At 41.1% G+C, this 17,602-nt stretch overlaps 1 protein-coding gene across 4 annotated transcripts in view; it reads right to left on the bottom strand.

Moving 5' to 3' along the window:
- Positions 1–17,602, bottom strand: part of LOC105521504 (chromosome unknown open reading frame, human C1orf101) — a 177,445-nt gene that overhangs the window by 97,192 nt on the left and 62,651 nt on the right. For all 4 annotated transcript variants that reach the window (XM_011955717.1, XM_011955718.1, XM_011955720.1 and 1 more), the window contains one exon: positions 1,530–2,022. In XM_011955717.1, the coding sequence (XP_011811107.1) occupies positions 1,530–2,022 (493 nt within the window). The remainder of the gene's footprint in view (positions 1–1,529; positions 2,023–17,602) is intronic.

Raw genomic sequence — 17,602 nt, 5'->3', positions numbered from 1 at the left:
CTACAGGTGTGAGCCATCCTGCCCAGTCTGGCAATTATTAAAATGATTAAAAAAAAAATTAACAGATGCTGGCAAGGAGGCAGAGAAAAGGAAGCTCACATACCCTGTTGGCGGGAATGTAAATTAATACAACCGCTATGTAAAACAGTATGGAGGTTTCCCAAAAGACTAAACATATAACTACCATACACTCCAGCATTCCCACTACTGGGTATTTATCAAAAGGAAAAGAAGTCAGTGTATCAAAGGGACACCTGTACTTCCATGTTTATTGCAACACTATTCACAATAGCAAAGACATGGAATCAACGTAAGTGTACATCAGTGGATGAATGGATAAAGAAAATGGCGTGTATGTACCCAGTGGAATACCGTTTGGCCATAAAAATAACAAAATCATGTCATGTGTAGCAATATGGATGGAACTGGAGGTCATTATTGTAAAGTGAAATAAGCCAGGCACAGAAAGACAAATACTATATGTTCTCACTCATATGTGGAAGGTAAAAACCATGATCTCATGGAAACAGAATGGAATGATGGATGTTAGAGTCTGGGAAGGTGGGGTGCATGGGAGGGAGTATAAAGAGAGGTTGATTAATGGGTACAAATACACAGTTAAATAGAAGAATAAGTTCTAATGTTTTATATCTAACTGACAGTTCAATAGAAGAAATAAGTTCTAGTGTTTCTAGTCTGTCTATAGTCAGACCAGGGTATCTACACTTAGCAACTATATATATATATATGTGTGTGTGTGTGTGTGTGTGTATATATATAAATAATTCTTTTTATTTACTTATTTATTTCGAGATGGAGTCTCGCTTTGTTGCCCAGGCTGGAGTGCAGTGGCGCGATCTCGGCTCACTGCAAGCTCCACCTCCCAGCTTCACGCCATTCTCCTGCCTCAGCCTCCCGAGTAGCTGGATCTACAGGCACCCACTACTGCGACCGGCTAATTTTTTGTATTTTTAGTAGAGATGGGGCTTCACCATGGTCTCGATCTCCTGACCTCGTGATCCGCCCACTTTGGCCTCCCAAAATGCTGGGATTACAGGTGTGAACCACCGCACCGGGCCAGCAACAGTATTTTTAACATTTCAAAGTAACTAGGAGAGAGGAAATGATACCAACAAGTAGACATAGTAAATAATGAAGGAGATAGATACCCCAAAGACCCTGACTTGATCATTACACTTTCTATGCATGTAACAAAAACTCATTATTCACTTTGTTTGGGGAAAATAATTTTTGGGTCTTTTGCCCATATCAAGGTAAAACAAAGTTCTCATATTATGACTGAACTGCATAATAACATACAAGATTAATTTTATTTTTAGTTGTTGGAGGTGTATCTCTACTGTAAAGAGGTCTCTGAGAAGTTGAGTTAGAGCCGTTTCCAGCTTTAGATAAAACAACTGGGCAAAAAGCTGCATAGTACGTCTCTGTTTATCCCTGAATAAATGGTATGGTAAATACATTTGTAAAATATAAATATATTTATTAAAGCTAAAATATCTCTTACTAACCTTGGATAAATATTTGACCCAACACCATTTTCTTGATGAAATGCCAGTAATTCCACCATCAGGAAGATTTAGAATTCTTCCCAGTTTTACAAATCCACGAAAACTTTTTTGGTAAAGAACACCATTTATAAGAAAAAATATTCCATCCCGCGATATGATCACATCAGCCACACTCCGTCTTTCAGCATCACTCAGACTGCCTGGAGGCACTCTGATTCTGGTCCACGTACGGAATGAATCATTTGTTTGAAAGGTCTCCATATCAGTTACCAAAACAACAGATGCAACAATACAAGCATCCCAGGAAACCATTAATTGACTACCACGTGGTGAAGAGATTGGTAAAGAACCAGGAATTTCAGGTATGGTCAACAAAGGAAAAGTCAACAGAATAAGAAAATTTGCAATAAAGCAATCCTGAAAAGTAACTTGGTTTCCTCTAATCTCCTTTAGTGCATCATCTCTTGTCATTGGTACCACAATATGCCAGGTCCTAAGAAGAGAAAGAAAAGAGAGTAAAATGATCTCTCCCTCATCTGCTCCATCTTGTACAGTTGATATTTATCATCTTGAAAACATTTTTAATCTTTATCAATACAAGTCAATCAAGATAAGACAAATAGTATTAAAATGCAGCCACTGCCACATTGTTTTTGTCGTGCTTCACTCTGGTCCTAAAGGAAAACAGTCTTGACTCTTGCTGTTTCTTCTGCAATATGTCTCCGTATTGTCAAGTAAAGATTCTTTTTTTTTTTTGAGACAGTCTTGCTCTGTCGCCCAGGCTGGAGTGCAGTGGCGCGATCTCGGCTCACTGCAAGCTCTGCCTCCCAGGTTCATGCCATTCTCCTGCCTCAGCCTCCCGAGTAGCTGAGATTACAGGTGTCCGCCACCATGCCCCGCTAATTTTTTGTATTTTTAGTAAAGACGGGGTTTCACCATGCTAGCCAGGATGATCTCGATCTCTTGACCTCGTGATCCGCCCGTCTCAGCCTCCCAAAGTGCTGGGATTACAGGCGTGAGCCACTGCGCCCGGCCTCAAGTAAAGATTCTTATATGCTCTTTCTTAATATATAATTTTTATACATTATCTATTACCTTCTTTTTTCTCTTTTATTACTGCTACTTGTGGAGCAGGGCTAACTCCTAGGCAGTGTACCCAGAGCCAACCCTATTGCCTTCTTATATGGCAGATCAAGATGTATCCCTCATGTACCATGCCTACTTACACATCTTCTCTCCATCTCTCAAATTAGTTATATTACCTTTTTAGTTAAATGAATAGAATGTTTACATTGTTTAGATTTACTGTGTAAATATTGCTTTCTACTGAACCAGTTCTATGAGTATGTTTTCTTCTCTTTACATGCAAACATATACATAACTTTTCCTGGAGTTAATACTTGTTTTGTTTAAAAATTTTGGTTAGTTTTCCAGTAGGTCGTTAAAATAGCATTTTATGATATTTTCCATGTGATAAATGCAGAGATAATCCAGTACTTGTTTCCTGGGGTTTCCCTTCATTACTCTCTCTTAGCTGCCACTTACAGGATCTCATGCTTTGATCTTTTCTGTTTTGCTAAAGCACATTCCTTAGCACCTTCCTGTGAAAGAATGTATAAACATACATTTTTTGAGACCCTGAATATCTGAAAAGATCTTTATTTTACACACCTGATGAATAATAGGTTAGCGAGAGGGCATTTTCTCCAGTCCTTTGGTAATCAGAATCACTGAGAAAGTCAGGTGATAGATTGATTTTTATTATTTAAATGGTTGTCCTGCTATAAGTTTTTGGGATCATTCCTTTTTCTCGCCAATCTAAAATCTGACAGGGCAGAGTCTATCTTTTGACGTGGGAACATGGAGTAATATATAAAAGCAAACACTCTGACATATCTTAGAAGCACTGAACATTTCTAAGTAGAGTTTCTCAGCTGGGCAATTCAAATGACAGCAGGCTGAAAGATGTTCAGTAAACACGTCTTGAGTCACTCATTTTCTTAATGAATACATACTTGGGTTGGTGATGATGACATTGTGCCCACTCAGCAGGACCCAGGTGAAGGGGACCTCAAGTTAGGGCAGTTGTAGAACTGTCACCAAACCTCTTATGCCTTAAATCATGTCAAAAAGAAACACAGTGTAATTTCCACTTTTTGCAAGCCACATCACCTGGCTCTAACATTGGTTCCAATTACAATTTCTTAAATCACAATATCATTTTGCTACATTGTCCACTGGTTATATAATAACCTCAAATATGCAGTCACCTTGTAACTGGGTATTTATGACTGTTTTGTTTGAATGGACAATTGGTTTTCTACAGGCATAAATAGGACTCAGCACAAAAGGGCTGCACAAGGCAAACTGCTCTTTTTCGATTTTCTATATCAATCATTTTGTTTTCAAATTTTAATTTTTAAAATTGTGACTATACACTTTTCAAGAATTTTTTGGCTTTCCACTGTATAGCATCCTAATATATATATTCTCTTATTTTTGTGAAGATGCTATTCATATTAGTAAGAGTTCTCCAGAGAATAGAATAGGATATATAGAAACAGACAGAGATTTATTATGAGTGGTTGCCTCTCACATGATTATGGAAGCTGAGAAGTCCCATGATTTGCTGTCTACCAGATTGGAGGCCCAGTAAAGCCAGTGGTGTAGTTCCAGTCCAAGTCCAAAGGTGTGAGAACCAGGAGAACCAACAGAGTTAGTCTCAGTCTCAGTCCAGAGACCTCAAAACTGGGATGCCAATGTTGTGAGTCCTGGTCCAAGTCTGAAGGCTTGAGAAGCAGGAATGCCAACGTCTGAGTGCAGGAAAAGATGGATGTTGCAACTCACGAAGACAGAGTGAATTTGCTCGTCTTTTGCCCTTTTGTCCTATTCAAGCCCTCAATGGACTGCATGATGCCCAACCACACTGGTGAGGGTTATCTTCTTTACTCAAGTCTACCAATTCGAATCCTAATCTCTTCCAGAAATACCCTCACAGATACACCCAGAAATAATGTTTACCAGCTATCTGGGCATCCCCTAGCCCAGTAAAGTTGATGCATACAACTAATCATTACAAGTCCATTCATTGTCAACTTGGCACCCATATGCATCTCAAAGTATCTCTAAATAAAGACAATAATGAGGCCATAATTCTACCTAACATGGCACAAAAATCCTGCACAACTGAAAATGCACTATTCTCTTCTCCAGAAGAGGAGGTTGAAGTCCTTCAGTGATGTTTGCTCTTCTCCCAATATTCTGTAACTTAAATTATATGGTAAAAAGTTATCTCTCTCTCTATACACACACGCACACACACACACACACACACACAAATATATTCTTAACAAAATAAGGAGGAAATACTCATGACGATTACATTCTGCATTTATATAACTGGTTATGTGGTTATAAGCTGGTATTTATAGCTGACTTCCTCTGCTACCCATTCTGTATTACTTCTGCCTTCTGTAAGAACCTCAGCTAGTCATGGTTCTTTACCTGAGGGATAACTCAAATCTCCATTCCTAAAGTGTATGGGCCATTTGTAGTCTTGGCTGGAATGGGTTCGTACAGTTTTCTATTGACCTTAATCACAGAGCATGGTAATACTATGAGATGCATAAGGGATCTCCTGTATTTCAGACATAGTCTGCCTTATCTACATTGTGGAATAGTATTCCAATTTCCCCTTGGTAGTCTGGATAAATCACTCCAGCAAACACAGTATCTCCTGTCTTTGCCTGCTGACTCAGAGCCATGAGGAGTCCAAAGTGGTGAGGTGGTAGGCCAGCAGAGCATAAAGTCCTAGGAACTGGAGGCAAAAATCTGCTAATAGGCCTCTAGGGGTAACAGTGAGTGTTGCCACTCCCATTTCCACCCCGACTCCTGGAGTTGAGAATGTCGGCAGTCGGAAAAACAACACTATATATTAGGCATGACTCAGAGCATATATAGCCTTCTGGCAAATCTTGCTCAGCCGTTCAAGATATTGTCACCTGGGGTCACTGTAATTGAGTTTTCAAAAGACCGTTTCACTATTTTATCATGCCAGCTGGAGAATATGGTAAGACCAGTGAATTCCAGGAGCATGGATCCAGTGCTGTCTTCTCTTGCTTTGAAAATAAATGAAATACTGTGAGAGTGGATAAGATATTCTGTAAGTCCACGGATGATAATTATGGTAGAAGGATTGTGTGTAGGGAAGACAAATTCACATCCAAAGTAAGTGTCTATTCCAGTAAGAACAAAACACTGCACTTCCATGATGGAAATGGTTCAGTGTAGTCAGCCTGCCACCAGTTAGCTGGGTAATCACCACACAGAATGGTGTCATATTGGGGGTTCACTGTTCGTATCTGCTGCTGGCAGATTGGGTACTCAGAGATGGCCATAGCCAGATCAGCCTTGGTGAGTGGAAGCCCATGTTGCTGAGCCCATGAATAACCTCCATTTCTGCTACTATGGCTACTTTCTTTCATGAGTGCATTGGGTGATGACAACAGTGACTGGAGAAACAGGCTGACTGGTATGCAAAGAATGAGTCATCCTATACATTTAATTGTTAAATCTTCATCTGCTGACATCACTCTTTAGTGATCATTCACATGGGATACAAGTATCTTCACAATTTTTGCACATTCAGAAAGGTTTATCTGCATACCTCTTCCCCATATTTATTTGTCACCAATTTTCCAATCATATTCTTTTGAAGTACCAATCATCCAGCCAAACCATTGGCTGCGGCCCATGGATTGGTATATAATAGCATGTCTGGTCATTTCTTCTTCCATCCCTTTACTTTCAATTTATGTGTGTCCTCACAGGTGAAGTGGCAGCTTGTAATTGGGTCTTATTTTTCAGTTCAATCAGCCACTCTATGTCTTTTGAGAATTTAATCCACTTACATTCAATGTAATTCTACTTCCATTTTAAAATTGTTTTTTAGTTGCTTTATAGATCCTTTCTTCCTGTTTTACTATCTTTCTTTTGACTAAGAGATTTCCTCTAGTAGTATGATTTTATTCCTTCTGTTTTATTTTTGTGAATCTATTATAGGTTTTTGCTTTGTGGTTACCATGAGGCTTACACATAATATCTCATAGCTATAATAGGTTATTTTAAGCTAGTAACAACTTAGATTGAAATTTTTCTATATTTTACTCTACTCTTCCTCACAATTATGATTTATGTCTTTTTATATTGCATATACCCTAACCAATTATTGTGGTTATTACTTTTAATAATTTTGGCTTTTAACTTTTATACAATGTCATTTACAAACCATCATTACAGTATTAGAATATTCTAAATTTGACTTATTTTAGGCATATGTCAGATGTTTTCATATTACTCATTAGCATCCTTTTCTTTCAGTTTGATGCATTCCTTTTAGTATTTCTTGTAAGATAGGTCTAGTGGTGATAAACTCCCTCAGATTTTGTTTGTCTGTGAAAATCTTCATTTTTGAAGGATGGCTTGCCGAGTACAGTATTCTTGGTTGACTTTTCTTTATTCAGCACTTTGAATATGAATGTATCATCCCATTCCCTTCTTGCCTGTAAGGCTTCTGCTGAGAAGTCTGAAGCTAGGTGTATTGGAACTCCCTCATATGTTATTTGCTTGTTTTCTCTTGCTTCTTTCAGGATCCTCTCTTTATCTTTCATCTTTGACAATTTGATTACAATAAGTCTTGGGGTAGTCTTCTTTGGATTGAATCTGACTGATGACCTTTAATCTTTATGTACCTGGATAATTATAATTTTCTGCAGGTTTCAAAAGTTTCCTATTTCTTTAAGTAAACTTTCTAACCCACTGCAAATCTCTACTTCCTCTTAAACCCCAATGACTTAAGCATTTGCTATTTTGATGCTGTTCCGTAAATCCCACTGGCTTTCTTCATTCTTTTGATTCTTTTTTCCACCATAACTGTATATTTTCAAGTAATCTGTCTTCAGGTTCACAGATATTTTCTTCTCCTTGATCAACTGGCTGTTGACGCTCTCTATTGTATTTTTCATTTTGCTCACTTATTTTTCAGCACTTGCATTTTTGTTTGATTAAAAAAATCAATCTCTGTTAAATTTATCATTCTGATCATGTATTGTTTCATTTTGTCGAACTGTTTCTCTGTATTTTCTTGAAGTGTAGTAAGCTTCCTTAAAACAGTTATTTTTAATTATATGTCAGACAGTTCATACATCTCTCTCTCTTTAGGGCCAGTCACTGGCACTTTAGTTTGTCCATTTGGGGACACCATATTTCCCTGATTTTCTTGATCTTTCTGGTCATGCATTGATATCTGTGCATTGAAGTAGTAGATATTTATTCCAATCTTCACAGTATAGTTTTGTCTGGGAACATAATTCAACAGTAAGCCTGTCCAGAGATTCTAGGTGGGTCAGCTGGTATGGCCCATAAACCTATGATCATAGTAGCCACTGAAACACTGGGGGACACCTTAAGCCCAGGACCATCACAGTTGGTACAGCACCACGCTGGAAACCCTTGGCCACTGAAGATGATGTAGCGATGGGATGCATCTGAAGTCCACAGCCTCTAAGATCCGCCTGCTGCTGAGGTTTCTCCAAAACCCAAGGCCTCTGTAGTCAGCTGGCAGTGATGCAGGCCAGAGATTGAGTCAATTTCCCTTAGCATTCTCCTTCAGGGATGCCCAGAAAGGGGTTATGTTCCTATAGCTGTCCACTTTTTGGTGCTGCTGCATAGCATGCAAAGCTCTCTGTAAACCAGGCCCAGATTTTCTTTTCCTCTGTTAACTCATTGTAGGGAATGCCCCCTGAGACCATAGGTGCAAATGGGGAGAGAGAAGACAGTGTAGCAGCAGTAGGAACCATGCAAATTTGGGCCACTTCCCCTAAAATTTACTTGTTCCTACAGGGCCTGTTAGGGCCCAATCATGTATATACGACTTCCATCTGATAGTGGAGTATTGTGTTGCTGCGCATGTCCAACATTATGACTCACTGAGTCAAGTAACACCCAGTTCATGATGGACAGCTAGGGTTGCATGGTAACTTGGTGGCCCACGGTCAAGCATTTGGTCTCTGCTAAAGCCCAATAGTAGCCCAAGAATTGTCTCCTAAAAGGAGACTAGTTATCCAAGGATGATGAAAGGGGCCTTTCTCCAAAATCCCAAGGGAGTGTGGTTCAATTTACCTGTAAGGGCCTGCCAAAGGCTCTATACACCATCCCTATCTGCTAGATCAAATGGCCCAAGTGGCAGAGCAGTTTGTACAGCAGCCTGGACCTATTGTAGAGCCTTCTCTTATCCTGGGTCCTACTGAAAACTGAAAGGTAGCTTTTTGGGCTACCTGGGAAATGGCCCAGCATAACATTCCCAAATGAGGAATATGTTGCCTCCAAAATCCAAAGAGGCCCATTAGGCATTGTGCCTCTTTCTTGGTTATAGGAGGGGCCGATGCAAACAACTTAACCTTCACCTTAGAAGGGATATCTTGATAGGCCTCACACCACTGGAATGCAAGAAATTTCACGGAGGTAGGCGGCCTCAAATTTGAGTTGGATTTATTCTCCACTCTTTAGCTTGTGAATGTCTTACCAATATATCTAGGGTCATTGCCACCTCTTGCTCACTATGTCCAATCAACATAATGTCATCAGTATAATGGACCAGTGTGATATCTTATGAAAGGGAAAGGTGACCAAGATGCCTGCAAACTAAATTATGACATAGGGCTTGAGAGCTGATATACCCTTGAGGTAGGACATTGAAGGTGTATTGCTGTCCTTGCCCATGGAAGGTAAACTGTTTCTGTTGGGCCTCATAGACGGGGATGGAAAAAAAGGCATTTGCCAGATCAATAACTGCATAGCATGTAGCAAGGGATGTGTTAATTTGCTCAAGCAACGAAACACCTCTGGTACAGCAGCTGCAAATGGAGTTACCACCTGGTTAAGCTTATGACAACCCACTATCATTCTCCAACATCCATCTGTCTTCTGCACCAGCCAGATACATAAGTTGAATGGGGACGTGGAAATCATACCATCCCTGCATCTTCCAGTTTCTTGATGGTGGCACTAGTCTTTGCAATCCCTCCAGGAATTCAGCATTGCTTTTGATTTACGATTTTCCAAGGTAGAGGCAGTGCTAGTGCCTTCCACATGGCCTTACTCGCCATAATTATCTTCACTTCACAGGACAGGAACTAATATGGGGATTCTGTCAGCTGCTAAGTATTATCCCAAGTATGCATCCTAGAACTGAAGGAAGAATCACAGCATGGGTTTGGAGACCACTGGATTCACTGTGAGACAGGCCTGAGTTAAAACTCCATTGATCATCTAACCTCCATCAGCCCATGTTCTGATGGAGGCCCACGGTGACATTTTGGATCTCCTGGAATCAGTGTCAGTTCAGAGGCAGTGGCCAGTAAGCTGTGAAATGTCTGATATTTCCTTTTCCCCAATGTGCAATTACCCTGGTTAGAGGCCACAGGTCCCTTTGAGGTAGGCTGGGAAAAGATTCACAACATACATTTTTATGGTGAATAAAGGTCCTTCCTGAAGGGGATGCAGCCGCCTCTTTATTTAAGGGCTTTTGGGTCTCTAGACAAGCTCAAGTGTGCTATGTATATGTTTTGTGAAGTTTTCTTTTGCTCCTTGCTTTGTGCTGTTTCTTTTGATTTCCATTTTTCTGGTTATTGAGGTAGGTGTCTGACTATCATATTGCAGGCTTTCTGTAATTTTCTGGTGGTCCTTCACTGTGCACTAATATTTAAGAAAGGAGCCATGACAAGGTGTGAGTCAGCTTTATCACTGAGCGTATGGTATCTCTTGCTTCCATTGTGACCCATTGTTTCTCCCCACACCTCATAACATAAGTTCTTTTAAGTAGGTCTGATCAGTTAATCCAAAGAAGAATCCTCTCTTATCTTGTCAAGAGGATATATGTTATGTTTCTATATTTAGGGAGCAGGGCTGGAAAAAAGGGCTGAATGCACACTGGGGAGTTTCTACCATATTATTTTATATATATATGCGCACGCGCACACACACACACACACACACTGTTATTGACTTTAGTCACCCTGATGCACAATAATCTGAAAACTTATTCCTCCTGTAAATCTGAACTTTTGTACCCTTTGATTAATACTTTCTCCTTTTCACACCGTCCCCCCTCCCCCACCTTGGCTCTGGTAACCATCATTCTACTCTCTACTTCTATGAGGTCAACGTTTTTAGTGTTTTCATGTAAGTGAGATCATACAGTATTTGTCCTTCTGTGCCTGGCTCATTTCTCTTAGTGTAATGTCCTCCAGGTTTCCCTACGTTGTTGCAAGTGACAGAATTTCCTTCTTTTTAGAAGGCTGAATAGTATTCCATTGAGTACATATATCACATCTTCTTTATCCATGCATCTTCTGATGGACACATAGGTTGCTTCCATATCTCAGCTATTGTGAATCCGTGAACACGGGAATGCAGATATCCCTTCCACATACTGATTTCAATTCCTTTGGATATATACTTAGAAGTGGGATTGCTGGATCCCACTGGTAGCTGTAGTGGATTGCTGGTAATTCTATTTTGAGTTTTTTGAGAAACTTCCATACCATTTCCCATAATGGCTATATTAAATTATACTCCCAACAACAACATACCAGGGATACTTTTCATCCACATCTTTACCAACACTTGTTATCTTTTGTCATTTTGATAAAAGTCACTCTAACAGGTATGAGGTGACACCTCGCTGTGCTTTGAATGTACATTTCCCTAATGATGAGAGATGCTGCACTTTTTTCCACATACCTATTGTATTGTCGTTTGGAATCTGTAGTTGGGCAGGGCTCCATGCTGGGATCCAAGGCTAGGTGAGGTGTACAGAGTGGACAGGGCCAGAGGCTATGCTCCACACACATGCATTGGCTGAGCTTATCTTTAGATCCAGGGTAGTCTTATACATCATGGTATACTACGCAGCCATAAAAAAGAATAAAATATGTCCTGTGCAGCAACATAAATGAAGCTGGATGCCATTATCTTAAGTGAAATAACTCAGAAACAGAAAATCAAATACTGCATGTTCTCACCTATAAGTAAGTGGGAGCTAAACAACGAGTACACACTGACATAAAGATGGAAATAATAGACAGCGGGGACTCCATAAAGGGACAGGGTGGGAGGGGAGTAAGGGTTAAAAAACTGCCTATTGAGTACACTGCTCACTATTTGGGTAATGGGTACACTAGGTGCCCAAATACCACCATTACTCAGTATACCCATGTAACAAACCTACACATGTACACCTTGAATCTAAAATTTAAAAACAGAAAAGCACAGCATCAAGGTGTGGTAGAGTCGCCACTCAGCTGTTGGTGTTGTGTGAGGCCAGATACTCCCTTGGCAGGTAAATGCTGACCTACACTTGCCTCCTGCTAGGGGGAAGGCTTCAGGAAAGCACCAGGGCTTGGGTGGAACACTGCTCTACCTCTGCAGTTGAGGGGGGCCAGATGCTCCCTCCAGAGGAAAACACGGACCTGCACCTATCTTCTGGCCTGGGGAAGGTTTAAGGAGAATGCTGGGGCTGGATGGGGAAGCTGGCTAGCGATGTGAAGCTGGCAGACCTGTGGACCATGTTTCTTGCAGAGTTATGCCGTTGGCTAGTCCCTCTGGTGTGGTGCCTCATTTGCCAGAATGCAGAGTCATCACTAATGTCACGTGCTGGTTGCTGGTTGCTGTGTGCTTCAGGCCCCGTTCTTCATTTCTAACTGATCCCTGGTGGTCTAGCCCTGCCAGCACTCCCAGTGTGTCCTGGATCTAAAGATAAGCTCAGCCAATGCATGTGTGTGTGGGGTGAGACAGGACTAAGCCTCCCGTGAAGGGTCCCAGAATGGTGGAAAAGTTGAATATCCAACTCTACTATCTTTCCCCGTGGGGGAAACTGTGGGCCTAGGGGAATCTGTGTGTGGCACTGTGTAGCTTGGGAGATACGTGACATGGTCAAAGAGAAACAATTCCTCTTACCCTTTGAATATGGCTTCTCTTAGTTCTGCAGTCCAATGGGGTGTTTCAGCTTCACTTCTGAGTTCTTGGATATTGGCAAAGGTATTCTTGTTTGTGGATAGTTGCTAGCTGGATTTCTAGGGGTGTGGGGAGCTGGGCCAGAGAACTCCAATCCTACCATCTGATGCAACTTCCCACCAATTTAGAATTCTCTTCTGTAAGTGCTTACTTAACAGAATTGCTAAACCTACTCAGTTACCACTTCTCCCTCTGCTTTCTATCTTTTGTTCTTGCCTCCCTTCCAATTTTTGACTTCATAGGCTTGTAACCTTAAAAAATTTTTTTTCTCCCTGTCATTTTGGTAAGATTTTGGGAGAGAATAGAGATAAATAAACATACTTAATCTGCCATGTTTTAATTTATCTTCATTTAACTAAGTTTCCATAAGCCATGTTCCTTTTGTTCTTTTGAAAATATTTTTAAAAAAGAAGAGATGGGGGTCTCACTATGTTGCCCAGGCTGGTCTCAAACTCCCGGGCTCCAGACATCCTCCTGTGTCAGCCTCCCGAGGGTGACAGCACTGTACCCAGCCTTGTTATGTTCTGCTTAGGAGCTTCGGTGGCCCTTAATTATATGCAGGAAAAAACCCTCAAACATTTCCAAATGATTTTCTGGGAATCTCCATATGTTTTTCCTTTTCTTTGCTAATCAATTTCATTTGCCATATTATATTTTAGATGTGTTCTTTCCTCCTTCCAAAACTGTTCATAGTCTTCGCCTCTCTTGGAGTATCCACTTCCCTCTTCTCCTTCCCTGTACTATATGTGTTCTTTAAGGTCCTGCACAATTACTACGTCTTGTATTTTTCTTTCCTGTTTTACCACAAAATATATCTTTTATAAGAATAATATTTCCTAAGCTCATATTAGTCATTCATGTTAATGAAATGTTATGACATCCAAGGCTACATATTCTAAATAGTTCTCTGAATTCTCTATCTACGCATATTTTCCTTATATTTATTTTAAAGTATAACTCCATTTCATTATGACTGTATCATGTATACAAAAGAGTATATAATGCACATACACCATTTAAAGAATACTAAGACGAACACCTGTCTGTTAATCACCCAGATCAAGAACCAGAACATTACCAATACCTTAAAAATTTCCTATATGCCTCACCTTCCCTACCTCCACCACCTGCTCACAGGTAATCACTGACCTGATGTAGTGACTGCATTTATGTTTACATTCCCATGTTTTTTTTTTTTTTTTTTTTTTTTTTTGGTGGGGAGACAGGGTCTCACTCTTCCACCCAGGCTGGAGTGTAGTGGCAAGATCATGGCTCACTGCAGCCTCAGTCTCCTGGGCTCAAGAAAGCCTCCCACCTCAACCTCCCAGGTAGCTAGGACCACAGGCACAAACCACCATGCCCAGATAATTAAAACAATTTTTTTTTTTTTTAAGAGACAGGGTCTCCTTACATTGCCTAGGCTGGCCTTGAACTCCTGGGCTCAAGCAATACTCCCACCTTGGTCTCCCAAAGTGTTGGAATTACTGGTCTGCGCAACTGTGCCTGGCCTCCCATGCGTTTTTACACCTAGTTTTGCCACATATGTCTTAACAACATAGAAGTGCAAAGAGAAATAGAAAAATCCACTATTATCTCTTGCAACTTCAACAACTCTCTAAACAGATCCAGCAGGCAGAAAATCAGTAAGGACATAGCTGAACTAATCAATCAACTGGATTCAATGGATACTTATAGATGACTTCATCCAACAACAGGAGAATACATATTTTTCTCAGTCCCACACAAGTATTCACCAAGATGCACCATATGCCGGGCCATAAAATGCACCTTAACAAAATTTAAAAGAATAGAAATCATACAAAGTATGGTCTCAAACCACAATGTAATTAAACTAGAAGTCAAATTCACATAAAGAGCAGTATCTATTAAATAAACTGGAAAAATAATTAATAATCTTCCAAAACAAAGCACCAGGCCCAGTGACTTTCTTTTTAGGCTAGTGAATGCTAACACTGAAGGAACAAATAATGCTAATTCTCTAGAAACTCTTCCAATAGAAGCAGAGGGAATTTTTCCCAACTCATTCTACGAGGCCAGCCAGCATTGCCCTAATACCAAAACAAGACAAAGACATCACAAGAAAGGAAAGCTACAGAACTTTTAAATCCAACAATGTGTAAAAAGAATTGCACATCATGACCAAATGAGATTTACTCCAGGTATGCAAGGCTGGTCCCACATTCAAAAATAAATTAATGTAATCCACCAAATTAACAGGCTAAAGAGAAAAATCATATAGTAGATGCAGGAAAAGCATTTGACAAAGTCAACACTCATGCATGCTAAAAACTCTAAGCAAACTAGCAACAGAGGGGACCTTCTTAAACTTGATAAAAAGAGTCTAAAGAAAGCATACAAAAACTTAACAACGAGAAACTAGGTGCTCTCCTCTTAAGACTGGCTACACGACAAGGATGTCTCCTCTCATTATTTCTATTCAACATAGCATTGGAAATGCTAGCTAACATGAGAAAGTGAAATAAAAGGTGTTCAGATTGGGATGGAATAAATAAAACTGGTTTTTGTTTGCAGATGACATAAACAGCTGTTTAGAAAATCTTAAAGAACAGAAAAAAAAACCCCCCTGGAACTAATAAAAATTATACCTGCAGGATACAAAGTTCACACAAAAGTCAATTCACATGCTTTCAAAAACTAGTTTGAGGATGGAGGCAGAACAAGATGGGTGAATAGAAGCCTTCACCAATCATCTTCTCCATAGGAACATGAAATTTAACAACTATCTACCCAAAAAAGCAACTTCATAAGAGCCAAAATCAAGTGAGTAATCACACTATCTGGTTTTGACATCATATCAAGGAAAGAGACACTGAAGAAGGTGGGAAAGACAGTCTTGAGTTGCCAACATCACCCCTTCCCCATCTCTCAGTAGTAGCTGCATAGAGCAGACAACGAATCTGTGTGCTTTCAGGAGACAGAGTACAGTGATTGTGGGACTTTCCATTGGAATTCAGTGCTGCCCTGTCACAGTGTCACCAGGCAGAACTCAGACGATACCCACAGAGGGAACATTTTGACCAGCCCTAGCCGGAGAGAACTGCCCATCTTCATGGTGGGAACACGAGTTTTGGCAAGCCTTGCCATCACAGGCTAAAGTTCTCTGGAGTCCTAAATAAACTTGAAAGATAGTCTAGGCCACAAAGACTGCAATTCCTAGGCAAGACCTAGTGCTGTACTGGGCTCAGAGCCAGTGGACAGGGGTGGCATGCAACCTAGTGAGACACCACCCTGGGTCGCTAATGGAGTGCTTGTGCCACCCCTCCCCAACGCTAGGCAGCACAGCTCACAGTTATGAAAGAGACTCCTTCCTTCTGCTTGAGGAGAGGAGAGGGAAGAGCACAAAGGGCTTTGTCTTGCAACTTGGATATCAGCTCAGCCACAGCAGAAAGGACACTGGGCAGTTCTGAGGCCAGTTCTGAGGCCCAATTCCAGGCCCTAGTTCCTAGATGACATTTCTAGACACACCCTGGGCCAGAAAGGAATCTGCTGCCTTGAAGAGAAGGACCCAGTCCTGGCAGGATTTATCACCAGCGCTTGGGCCCTGAATAAACAGCAGAGGTAGCTAAGGAGTACACACCACGGGTGCTGGATGAGGCTCTGAGATGTGCCAGCGTCATGTGTGACCCCGCACATTCCCAGGTGCGGCAGCTTGAGAAAAGCAGAAGGAAGAGTAAAAGGGACTTTGTCTTGCAGCTTAGGTACCAGCCTGGCCACGGTGGAGTAGGGTACCAAGCGGGCTCTTAGGGTCCCCAATTCTAGGTATTGGTTCTCTTAGGGTCCCCATTTCCAGGCATTGGTTCTTGGACAGCATTTGCAGCATTTTTAGACTTGCCTTGGGCTAGAGGGGAACCAACTGCCCTGAAAGGTGAGTCCCAAGCCTGGCAGCATTTACCACAAGCTGACTAAAAAGCCTTTGGTCCTTAGGTGAACGTTAACTGTAGCCTGACAGCACTCATTGTGGGCCTGTGGTGGTGGTGGCCACAGGAAAAGACTCCTGTCTGTGAAAAGGAAAGAGAGGAGTGGAAAGGGCTATGTCTTGTGGTTTGAGTGCCAGTTCAGCTGCAGAAAAATACAGCACCAGGTAGATTTCTAAGGTTTCTGACTCCAGGTCTTGGCTCCCAGATGGTACCTCTGGACCCACATGGGGCCTGGGGGAACTTGCAGCCCTTAAGGGAAAGACACAAGACTAGCTGGCTTCATCATCTGTTGATTGTAGAGCCCTAGGGCCTTAAGCGAACATAGGTGGTAGCCAGGTTACAGCAGGCCTTGGGTGAGATCCAGTGCTGTGCTAGCTTCAGGTCTGACCCAGCGCAGTCCCAGTGGCAGTGGCCACAGGGGTGCTGTGTCACCCCTCCCCCAGCTCCAGGCAGCTCGGCACTGAGAGAGAGAGAGAGATTCCGTTTGTTTGGCAGAAAGTAAGAGAACAGAACAAGAGTGTTTGCCTGGTAATTCAGAGAATTTTTCCAGATTTTTTCCAAGACCACCAAGAGTCACAGCATTACTGGGTTTCGGATGCCTCCTAATGCAGATATGGTTGCAGTGACCAAAAACTTAGATCACAACACCCAAGTCCCTTTGAATACCTGGAAAGCCTTCCCAAGAAGGATAGGTAAAAACAAGCTCAGACTGTGAAGTCAACAATAAATACCTAATTCTTCAATGTCCAGACATCAGTGAACAACCACAGGCATCAAGACCATCCAGAAAAGCATGACTTCATCAAATGAAGTAAATACAGCAACAGGGACCTATCACAGAGAGAAAGAGATATGTGGTCTTTCTAACACAGAATTCAAAATAGCTATTTTGAGGAAACTCAAGAGAAATTCAAGATAATACAGAGAAGGAATTCAGGATCCTATGAGATAAACTTTAAAAAAAAAAGAGTTTGAAATAATTAAAAAGAAACAGAAATTCTGGAGTTGAAAAATGCAATTGACATACTGAAGAATGTATCA

Source organism: Colobus angolensis, unplaced genomic scaffold (genome assembly GCF_000951035.1).
Source record: "Colobus angolensis palliatus isolate OR3802 unplaced genomic scaffold, Cang.pa_1.0 Scaffold40, whole genome shotgun sequence".
Classification (NCBI taxonomy): Eukaryota; Metazoa; Chordata; class Mammalia; order Primates; family Cercopithecidae; genus Colobus; species Colobus angolensis.
Note: the sequence above shows the minus strand (reverse complement) of the source record. Positions and strands in the feature narration are given on the sequence as shown.